The following is a 10,806-nucleotide window of genomic DNA, read 5'->3' on the forward strand; positions in this document are numbered from 1 at the left end:
AGTTCAGTCAAAGAATAATAGAACCAAGCCCATAGTGATGTCTTGACCTTTGACTCCACGACACTCCAAACAAATGCTAGCCTAGGCAATACCAATACAAGCTCAATGCTTAATAATCCCAAAACAGAATCGAAACGCTAAGGGTAAAATAAATAAATACTGTTCATCATGAATGAATTGGTTGTATATACATAAGTACAAGGTAAAAACTTGTCATTACAACCAATCTAAAGTGACTGGAGTGAACTTGACAGATTGTACAACAACAGCTTTACATATAAGGTTACTAAGTCTGTAAGCAGAGCAATACCCTAACCATATGACAGCACCTGCTCCAATTTGCAAGTACCGTCTAAACCTAAACTATTCTCTCTCCTCTCTTAAATGACAATGCAGTGCTCCTGCAACTTTCTTCAAAAAATAAATAAACCTAAACTAGGCTTCTACGAGCAGTGCTGTGGCAGCTGGACTCGAGAGCATATGTTAGCATGTCTGTGCAAAACTGGTCGTCTGGTTTCAACCACAGAGCCTGGGTCAGAAAAAACAAAAAACACACATGAGAAAACTACTGCTAAGGACACAACTGACAAAAAGGAGCTGGTCCCCATTACCCAACAAGTCTTATTAGGTTACAACATACGAAATTCCAGGAAAGATATATCTCGCATTAAATAGTACTATTGTTGCATAACCAGAAGTATGAATTTGCATAATTAGAATTGGTAAATTATACATGCTAAAAAGGACATACCTTGTGGTAATAATTTATGGCAGCTTCAAAATTATCCTGCATTAAGAAAAGAAGGCATGCACAAAATTCAGATTAATTCTGGATATATAACATCATTACTTTGTCTTGACCAGTCAACCTAGTACATAATAAAAACTTATTTCTACTTTCTGTAAATTTGCAAGTTATAACTTTCTTCTGTCTAATTGTCACAGGAACTTAATTTCCAACAAGCTGCCACTGCAATCAGCAAGCTTGCACCAAGCCAGTAACCTATTATTATGTGGTTCTTATTTTTAAGAGAATCTATAAACAATTGCATCACTACTTAACTATACATCCAAAGAATTCAATGGTAGCACCAAGTTTATAATAATTGCAATCATAACTGAAGCATTGAGGTGCATGTGGTTATGAGCTTAGGACTTAGGCACTTAGCCTTGCTGAATATCAATGGTAACCCTGTTCACGTGTTGGTTTGAAATCAGCTCAAACCGCAAACCAAACCAGATTCTAGACGAGATCAGTGGTTGAACGGGTTCGCTGGTTTCCAGACTAAAAACTGCATCATTGGAAGCAGGTTTTGTCTGAAGCAGTTTCGATCTTTCGACAGCAACATAGATACTAGAACGACAGAAGGCTCTGGATGCTCGTCAGTGATGACGGTGAAAGGACTGAGAGCCTTAAGGAAATGGAGAAACAAAGAACACCTGCAATGTGCTTCCAATAAAAACCCTGCAGTGTGGCAGCCACTTCGCACGATAGTCACAAAGTTCCCAGATTGGTGGGGTTGAGGAACGTGGTACGCTCCTTGCAAGAGATTTTTACGAGGCAGAGACGAAAATGACCCCACGTGTCCGCTCCTTGTTCCCTTCTTGAGTTTGTGTGGAATTCGATCAGAGTACAAGCGGATTTGCTGGAGATGATTGCAGGAGCTAGCATGGCATTGTGGCAGTCCGCCTTCAGTGGAGGCAGCACTGCAGCAGTAGATAGTGGTGGCAACAGTTCCACGCCATCTAAACCATAGAACCAACACAAACCAAACCACTGCAGACGACTGCCACCCGACCCATGTTCCAACCCACCCAGTTAAAACATTCAGCTGTGGGTTGGACCGGTTGGTTTAGTAAAGCACACCACCCAGTTAAAACCGTGTATGCATAGGCCCAATCAATGTACCTAAAATTAATCCAGAAGCTAAGTGATATTTCTCGCACTGCAACTTCCAGCATACCACACAGTTCATCACGGAAGAAAGAACTCACAGAGCCAGGATCGCTAACTAATAGAATAGTACTACTAACTAATACTAATATATAGAAATAGATATCGAGAAATAGAAACAAACTAATATATAGATAATTGAAACATGCCAGGAAAGCATCATAGCAGAAAAAACATTGTAGAGAACAATAAACTGAAGAGGATCAGAAAAATACCATAAGATGGTAAGTATAAGCAAGACCAGCAAATGCGCTCAAGCTTTTGGTTGGAAAAGTGAGTGCCTTCTCGTAATATGATACTGCTGTCTGATATTCCCTGTTCAAACAATACAATGTTAAACCATGGATGACAGTTTAACAATAGCTAACAATAAAAGAAAACGGGGACAAGAAATGCTCAAGCGAAAATTGAGAAAGCACAAAAACTGACGTACATACATATAGTAAAGTTATAATATGACTGAAATATTTACATTGACTGTCAAGATATGAAGAATCCTACATATTCAATTGGACGAGGTGACCTAGAAAGTGTGATGATTTGTGATTTATATAAAAGAATGAGCAAGCAAAGCAATCATGTACCTGCATAACTGTTGTAACTTAATTCAATTCAACAACCTTATTTGCCATTTCTATGCATTAAATGAAATTGACATAAAAAGGCTCAAAGAAAACAAGAACTTCACAAAAACTCATAGCAATATGTCAAAATTTATCAGTTACTTGAGTTTCCGAAGTGCATGTCCAAGATTCACCAATGTTGGTTCCCACATTTCATTCAGAGAGGATGAAGTGTGGTCCAGTGTTAACTCAAACAACTGAACTGCCTTTCGATACCTAAATATTAAACAAACAAGTCTATCAAGTCCTTGCAGAGCAAAGAAAAATCACATTAATACGGATTTAGATGGAATTGTATTTTTTTCAACAAATTGAAACAAATCTAGCATATTGATGGAATTGATATTCTATTCAACAAATTATGACATATAATTAGATGGAATGTCATAAGGAATTCAGTGCTGAATGAAAAAGTAAATGAGAATTAGTGGCGCATATAAGGAAAACCAAATTGTATACTAATCAAGTGCATGTTATGAAATGCCTAATCAAACTATAGTGACGACAAATGCAGAAAGCAAATTTGCTCTGACTTAACAAATACTCTGCTTTTATAGGACCATACATGTTTAATCATGGGCACTCATTAATTTATTCAACTATTTTCTTGTTAGCATATTTCATGGTTTCCACTTTCCAAAGATCTATATGGAACATCCAACTTTTTTGCTTCAAGGAATATGTAAAATGGCACTGCTATTGTCAACAAAAGAACTAGTAAAGCTAAAAATGATGATTTTCAAGAAAGCAGAGCATCTAGAACCAGAAGTAGAACATAGAAATTTCTTACTCTTTCATATTATAAGCTACAACCCCCAACTCATTGTATATAAGTGGATCAGATGGGCAGATGGATTTTGCTTGCGTGAAGAACTGATCACAGAATACAAAATAATTCCTATCAAGAATTGAAGAAAAAGATAGCTTTTCTGTAATGAAACAAGCTTAGTTATCTGGTTAACAGTAGTACTCAATGGTTGCTACAATCAGAAGACGGAAGTATATTTAAACAATGGATCGATTAACAAGCAAAGCTTGATTGAGCGGAAGCGAACTAAAGCACTGCTGATAGTAAAACAGCATGAGATCCAGTTAAAACGTGGCTCATTTGGATCAGAAGTAAAGCTCAAGACACAGTTCAGAAGAGCTGAAATAGAGCTGGTTTGTATTTTAAAATGTAAGCATCTTCTGCAACCTATTCTAAACATTCTCAAGTTTGGAGGTCTACCAACGATCAATACTAGGTGAGGTGACCACAGGATGCAAGTTAGCCTGGTTCCCATTATGAGGTACATAGTACGCCCCTGGGAGATCAGCAATTGCCAAAAGGACATTGAACATGGTGGTTTCTCTTGCAATTGCCAAGACTGCTCATTTGCAAGACGCATTTGACCAACAACTGATGGCATTTTCAAACTTATTTTTGGCCTAGAACCTATAGTTTCCCTATCAGAATAAACTTCCTCATATGAAAATCAGAATAAAAAAGCTGTTGTCAATTAATATTACCTGCTCAGCAAGTTTGAAATTGTGCATCCGCACATATTGCATGCCCATATATAAAGTTGGCAGATGACATCTGAAGAGGTATTATCAGAAGTAGTTAGATGAAAGCTTGAGAGCAGGTCCGATTATGCCACAACAGAATATATGAAAGAATCTTATACCCCAAAATAGAGAGTAGGCATCGATCCCAAAATGTTCACTGTGAAATAGCTAGAATGATAAGACCTAATCACAGTTTCAGAAAAGAACAGCCACAGGTATCTTCGAAATAAAATTGCTAAAAACGCGAAAAAGATATAGTAGAACAAAGTTCAAACACAATTCCAATGAAGAAAGATGTGTCAAAAATCAGTAGATGAAGGAAGACAACTTTTTTCTAGCCAAAACTATGAAGAGTAAGTTGACATCAACAATCATTTTGGATCTTCAAGAAAAATAAAGGAAATGGATTACTCACCCAGGAAATAACCGAGCTGCAGTCCGAAAAGCAGCCATTGCTTGGTCGCCCTCCTCTTGAGCAGCATAAGCAATGCCAGTACCAATCCAGGCAGGAGGAAATGTCCCATCTAACCCTGTAGCTTTGCTGAAGGGAAACATAGTGCACATTAAACCATAGTACCAAACAAGCTTTACTAATTAGAATCCTCCCGGTGGATGCCAAAGACTGCACCATGGCTTTAAATAACTTTCCTCTTCACCATATTATAGCATGAAAAACGACAAACGGCACCATTACTCTAAAAGCAAGATTACACTGTACTTTCCCAAATCATAGATTTTTCTGTCTGTACCTGCCTGTCTTTCATTTTTATGTGTGGTCTTAAACAAAGGTAGTGGTACAAGTTTTTTCGTTTTGACACAATCAAGACAACGTAATAATAATTGTAAATATCCACGATGACAGAGCAAGTAGTGCTGATGCCGGAGTTTCCACACTAAAAAGGTGATTTTGTTTTATGATAAAAACTGGCAGAATAATGAAGCAACAATGAAAATGGAAATGTGCTGACTTCTGAAATTAATGACAGGCAAGATGATTACCCGAAGTATCTCCGAGCTTGATCATATTTCTTAATGCAATAGTAATAGCAACCAACAGCAAACCATGAAATAGCCCTGCAGATGAAACAGAATGGTAATTAGAATTATGCAATGAACTTGATTCACTGCAAACCATCAAGGATAAAAGTTTCCTCCCTGTTCATGCTACGCAAATGAAGTGAGGAATCACTGAATCAGGATATCTAGCGGTAATACTTTTTTACAGCAACAGAATATCTATCGTTCTTTCAGAGGAATACCCTCATCTTTTGTCGAAAATTAAAGTCAGAATATCAATCATATTGGGTCATGGAGAACAAAAGAATGAATAAATTGATCAAAGAATTATTGATATCCATACTTACTTTTGAGGATAATCCTTCACTAAGTTGCACGCCAAAAGATAAAGATCATTGGAATGACCAAGCTCCATTGCAGCTGCCAAATGAACTAACGTGCCCTTTAAATGGAAAGGGTCCCTTTCAAGTAACCTGAGACAAATCGCAACATATGGATGTATGACCAACATTTGCGAGGAAACAAAAAATGAAACAGAATAATGAATGCTCCCGACTTACGAAGATGTCAATTGCCAACATTTTTGGTACTCCCCACTCTGGTGATAGTATTCAGCTTTGCAAGCCATAACATCAGTGTTATTTTTCAGTGTTTCACCGGAAATCGAGGACGAAATACTGCAAGATTCTCGTTCAAGTTCCTTGAATTTTGCTTCAACTACATATTCTTTTTCATGCTAAAAGGCAGGAGAGAAACCATCAGCAAAGGAAGCATATACAATTTACATCCATTGTCTCTTTGCATGTGTAGGGTTTAGGAGTTACTAGGTCAAGTACCTTCATAATCAAACATGAGTAAAATGCTGATAGCCACCCGTCTTCCTCTCTGAATTGCAGGGAGGACAATAACTCAGACTCTGAAATATATCATTGCACCATCTTAGAGCTGATATTTGATAGCCAAATCAAGAAAATATAACTTAAGATAATTATCCTCCTCGGATGCATTTCAGACGTATGGTCAGATTTGTCAATCATATATAGCTGGTAGTAGATTATAAGTTATATATGCTTAAAAGATGATTGGAATGCATATTTTAACTTTAACATTCATTCAAGATATAATATTACCTTCCTCGCAGGTCAACATATAGTTATCAACAAGACATTCGAGAGCCTGAAAAAAAAGGAATATCACTTAGGACCCCGCAAAACTGGAATAGCACATAGCATTATATCAACCAGTGACACTGTCAACAAAAATTGAAATTGTCAATGTTCAAAACTGGAATACCACATAGCATTATATAATTATAGCAGTGGGTCAAGCTACGCTTAGTTGGTCAGTTATACTTTTCGCAGGCTGCTAGAGTAATGCCATATTAAATGGAGGAAAGGTATACAACAAAGATTTTGACATTCTTTTGCAACCATGAGTTCCATTACTATTGTTCATCTTTCTCCATTTCTAAATTATCCCACTTTCATGCATAGATCAATTCCCAAACCACTTTAGAAAGAAAAACGCATACGTGCTATGCAAGGTGGTGCTTCTCCACCTAGCGCCTAGGTGCTGCCTAATTCCACTTCCAACTGAAGACATTATTTTACAATGCTATGAGCATATTTATATTTTGCAAACTTGATGCAAACAACAATGACAGGGTTTGATGCATTGTTCATTTGACCTACGAGTAACAGCACTACAGTTCTACCTTATACCACTCTTGACCACAATATTTGCAATTAATAGTGCATGATCTTTTCTGATAACAAGGATAGTAATATTAAAAGTCACTGTTCTTCACACCTCGTAACATAGAGGATCAGCTTTAATGGCAGCCTTGTACCTGAGACCAAAGGGAAAGAAAATATATTTTTAGCAGAATTGCATAACAAATTATTCATTATAATACTGATGATAATGCTATTTTGAAATATGCAATCAGCTTTAACTAAAAAAACAAAGGTACCATTGGCGAGCAAGATCACGGTTGTCCAGTGCTTCATAAGCCTTGCCACGTAAGAAACATATAGCTGATTTGATCTGGCAAGCAAGTATTATAATAGTAATAAGCAATCATCATATTAACAAGAGAAGGAGGGAGAGGGTGTCAAGTGAGGAAGGGAGCATCATCATACATTGATTTCATGATCTTCAGCATCCTTATCAAAATAAATGTCACTGCCATCATCCTGATCGAGGACCTTTCCATGTTCATCCACTTTTGCATCCCCAAGCATCAACAAACATTGATGCCACTCTTTCAACTCCTCCTAAACAAAGAAATAAAAGTATTAAGTTGTAGCTGTAGCAAAAGCACAAAGATCTCGCCAAGTTCTTCATGTTTAGTTTAACTTTTGAAATCTTGGCTTCCTTTTCCTTTTTGTTTCTTCTTGTTCTTCGTTTTCAGTTTCCCAAAATTTTAATTCATAAAAGTGGAAAATCGAAGCCTTCATCTTTATAGCCATAGATGACAAAAAAATATTTACATGCATGTCAGACAATCTTATAGGTCCAGTTGCTCTACTAGCAGCTTCATTTTCCAAGATTAGGAGAAATAGATCAGAAACATAATGCTCATTCCATGCAGCAATTTTGATCATTTTGCCTCTTAATAAATTCTGACATTGTTCTAACTACAATACAGCAGGAAGACTGATCAAGTAAAAATGCAAAAACACGCAATCAATTCACTTGCTGACAGGCACAAATCAAGGCACTTGTGGCCATTTCAAAGCTTTCTGCTACAGGCCCAAAACGAGATTGCAAGCATGAGGGGCACAGTGTATCTTAACAAATGCCGAATCACACTAAAAAGCGTCCCTCGAAATCGAATCAAGCAAAGTGTACTGTTTTACCATTCAGGTGCAAATGTCCGCAACGTGTTCGGCCAAAGTACTACCCAAAAACGCCTGACGAAATGTCGAGACCTGCTGGTGAAGAATGGAAGACGCGGGCCGCCCGGCGACTCAAACAGCGAGGAGCAAAACGCGGCCCTCTCACCGACACGCACGCGGGCGCCCTCGACGAAAGGAAAACGGCGGGGGAAGAGCTGAGCAGCCTTACGAGGCACTTGGCGGCGAGGAATCGGAACCGAAGGTCGCGGAGCAGGCGGGAATTGTTGAGGAGGTGGAGCGCGCGACGGAAGTGGCGGCCGAGGAAGAGCGCCTGTGCGAGCATGTACACGTCGGCGGGGTCCCCCGTGGAGGCGGCCACCTTGTCGGCGAGGAAGATGGCCGACGCATACAGGTGCTTCCCGATGCTGTCCCGCACCACCCCGCGCAGCCGCTCCAGCGCCTCCTCCCTCATCTCCGGCGGCGGCGGCGGCTCCTCGGCGGCCTCCCCTACTCTCCTGCGCTTGGGGCTCGGCTGGGATGCGGCTGCTGCTGCTGCTGCGGGGGAGGAGGAAGGGGGCGGCACGCGAGGGAAACCGAAATTTGTGTCCCGCATTCGAACTAGGGTTCAATGGAAAAACAGGTCGAACCCGCAATTCGTTGTGTGTGGGACTTAGACCTGGGCATGGGCCGCCCGACCCGAAGAACCCGGACCGACCCGCCCGAAAAAAACCCGACCCGACCCGGCCCGAGGAACACGGCGGGCGGGTCCGGGCCATGATTTCAACCCGGTGAAAAATTCGGGTCGGGTGCGGGCTGAAAATTAAACCCGCGGGCCGGCCCGACGGCTCGGTCAAAAAGACACCCCGCAGTTCGCTTGGTTTCAAAACTGTTGAAGCTTTGATGTGTCTACAAGATTGGTTCCGTGAGAAGATGGATGAAGGTAAATTCACTTACAATAAATTTGTTGGCTTTTGTTGTTTCCATTATTTGCTACTAAGTACTAACCACCCTTGTTTTCTTTGTGCAGAATCTGGGATCATGTGGGTGACCGTCGGGTCAGCGGGTCGGCCCGCGGGCCGTCGGGTCGGGCTGCGGGCGGGCTCGGGCCAACATTTTAGAATTTTCGCCGGGCCACGGGCGGGCTCGGGCCATGAGTTTTTCTACCGGGTTTTTTTCGGCCCGACCCGAACCCGACCCGACCCGAGAAATGCCCAGGTTAGTGTGGGTCGCCTGTGACTGTGAGGCTGTGACGTCATGCTGCCTTCTTCGTCTCGGGATCTAGTAGATCAGTTGGGCCGGAGTTCCTTTCAAAAAGAATGTTGGGCCGGAGTTAGGGCCCACTGGGGTATTTGCTCAGGCCTTCGAGTGTCGTCGGTTGGCCGGGCCAAATCCATATGGTTGCGTATCATTCGCAGTTTGGAGCCTGTGAGCTGTGGCATATACTTTGACTTCATTTCTGGTACAAACGTTTTTTTTCTTGGATTTTGCTAAATAGTAAATACTACTGATATATATACTTTACTTTATTCCACAGTGCTGCCCATGATTTTCGAAGACTGAGCAAAATAATACAAAGACCCTAGAATGGATTTCGATCGCAGGAATTTCGCCCGAAAACATATTATTAATCCTCCTCTAACGTCATTAAGAATCATCAATTTTAATCATAGCGTCAGCAAAGCAAATTCTCCATACACTGCATGTAATCTCTTGCATTCCTAGTATCATGTCTTCCCAGAAATGTCCAAAGTCATTTACGGCGCAAAACGCTAGTACCTGACGCGCACTCGCGCGTGCGGTCATCGCATCGCAGATCGCACACGCACGGCCCGCGTCCATCCACGCGAGCAGAGCTAGCGCCGTCGCCGCGCACCACCCGCCGGGACGGCGCCGCTCGGTGGAGCCGGCCGAGCATTAACCTGCGTGCCACACCGCTGGAAATCGGCGACGCGAGGGGGCGGAAAGCTCCCCTGGATCGCCGCCGTCGTCGCCGGCACCGCGGTCGAGGCGCCCAGGGCCTTCTGGTCGGAGACGTCGCCACCGCCGCAGGAGAGGAGGCACCTCGCGATCTGGGCGCAGCTCAGGATGTTGACGATGGTGTAGTTGCCGTTCTTGTACAGCTTCATGACGTAGCACTCCTCGCCGCCCACCTCGCTGGCGTCGGCCGACCCCAAAGACGGCTGCGCGGCCGCCGCGGGAATGGCGGTGGCGGTGGTGGCGGACGCGTCGGCGTAGCAGACGAGGTGGCACTCGTCCCAGTAGATGGGGCAGTACCTGATCAGCAGCGGGTTGCGCCCCGTGCAGAGGTAGCAGATGTATATCTCCGTGTCGTCGCGCGGCGACGTCGCCGCGGCATTGCCGAGCATTGTGGTGTTCACCTCGCCGTCGCCAGCCGGGGCGGGCGCGGCGGCGGAGGCCGCGGCGCCGGCGAGGAGGCTGAGGAGGAGGAAGGCATTGAGGATGGAAGCTGCCGGGAGAGGCATCTGGGTCAGTGGGAGAAACGATGCGTGCTTGTGCCAGTTGTGCCGAGACTGCGAGCGAGTTTGGTGTGTAGTGGCAGATTGGCAGGGTGGATTTGACTGGGCCACTGCAGTGCAGGCAGATATAAAGGCTTGCTCTTGGACTTTTCCGGGAAGGATGAATGCCTGCAGTCAATTTGCAATTAACAACCAATTCAATTCTTACTTTAGAAGCAAACTGGCTCCTGAATGTGGGAGCATCCTGAACTCCACAAATCTGGAGTGATGCTACTCTACTTGCCTCTCGCCAGTCATCACGGATATTCAGCAGTCAGCGAAATGCAAAAGGACAAGGAAGCAAAAGT

At 42.7% G+C, this 10,806-nt stretch overlaps 2 protein-coding genes across 4 annotated transcripts; both read right to left on the reverse strand.

The window, feature by feature from the left end:
* Positions 1–138: 138 nt before the first annotated feature.
* Positions 139–8,644, reverse strand: LOC120646725 (anaphase-promoting complex subunit 6-like). Of its 3 annotated transcripts, none has more exons than XM_039923164.1 (16): positions 8,212–8,644; positions 7,284–7,418; positions 7,115–7,188; positions 6,952–6,991; positions 6,273–6,318; positions 5,979–6,058; positions 5,703–5,878; positions 5,490–5,615; positions 5,125–5,199; positions 4,541–4,666; positions 4,087–4,156; positions 3,368–3,450; positions 2,680–2,793; positions 2,170–2,269; positions 752–787; positions 139–529 (listed from the first exon to the last, which is right to left on the reverse strand). In XM_039923164.1, the coding sequence occupies exons 1-16, from the start codon at positions 8,593–8,595 to the stop codon at positions 431–433; spliced, it is 1,764 nt and encodes a 587-aa protein (XP_039779098.1). In that variant the 5' UTR covers positions 8,596–8,644; the 3' UTR covers positions 139–430. The 3 variants fall into 3 exon arrangements, 1 of the variants encoding a protein (XP_039779098.1); XR_005664551.1 differs by lacking the exon at positions 139–529 and adding an exon at positions 2,456–2,546 and having other exon boundaries at positions 751–787; XR_005664550.1 differs by lacking the exon at positions 139–529 and having other exon boundaries at positions 751–787; positions 2,170–2,546.
* Positions 8,645–9,835: 1,191 nt separating this feature from the next.
* Positions 9,836–10,465, reverse strand: LOC120648201. The gene has a single exon (XM_039924938.1). The coding sequence runs from the start codon at positions 10,463–10,465 to the stop codon at positions 9,836–9,838; it is 630 nt and encodes a 209-aa protein (XP_039780872.1).
* Between the last annotated feature and the right edge of the window lie 341 nt (positions 10,466–10,806).

This window comes from Panicum virgatum, chromosome 9K, assembly GCF_016808335.1.
Source record: "Panicum virgatum strain AP13 chromosome 9K, P.virgatum_v5, whole genome shotgun sequence".
NCBI classification, from domain to species: domain Eukaryota; kingdom Viridiplantae; phylum Streptophyta; class Magnoliopsida; order Poales; family Poaceae; genus Panicum; species Panicum virgatum.

Bases quoted from the DNA above. Each gene is read 5' to 3' on its own strand.
- LOC120646725 (XM_039923164.1), bottom strand. From the start codon at position 8,595: ATGCGGGACACAAATTTCGGTTTCCCTCGCGTGCCGCCCCCTTCCTCC. The intron at 6,059-6,272 runs GTAATATTATAT...GATATATTTCAG, and splicing joins TATGTTGACCTGCGAGGAAG to AGTCTGAGTTATTGTCCTCC. The intron at 4,157-4,540 runs GTGAGTAATCCA...ATACCTCTTCAG, and splicing joins GCAGCTCGGTTATTTCCTGG to ATGTCATCTGCCAACTTTAT.
- LOC120648201 (XM_039924938.1), bottom strand. From the start codon at position 10,465: ATGCCTCTCCCGGCAGCTTCCATCCTCAATGCCTTCCTCCTCCTCAGC.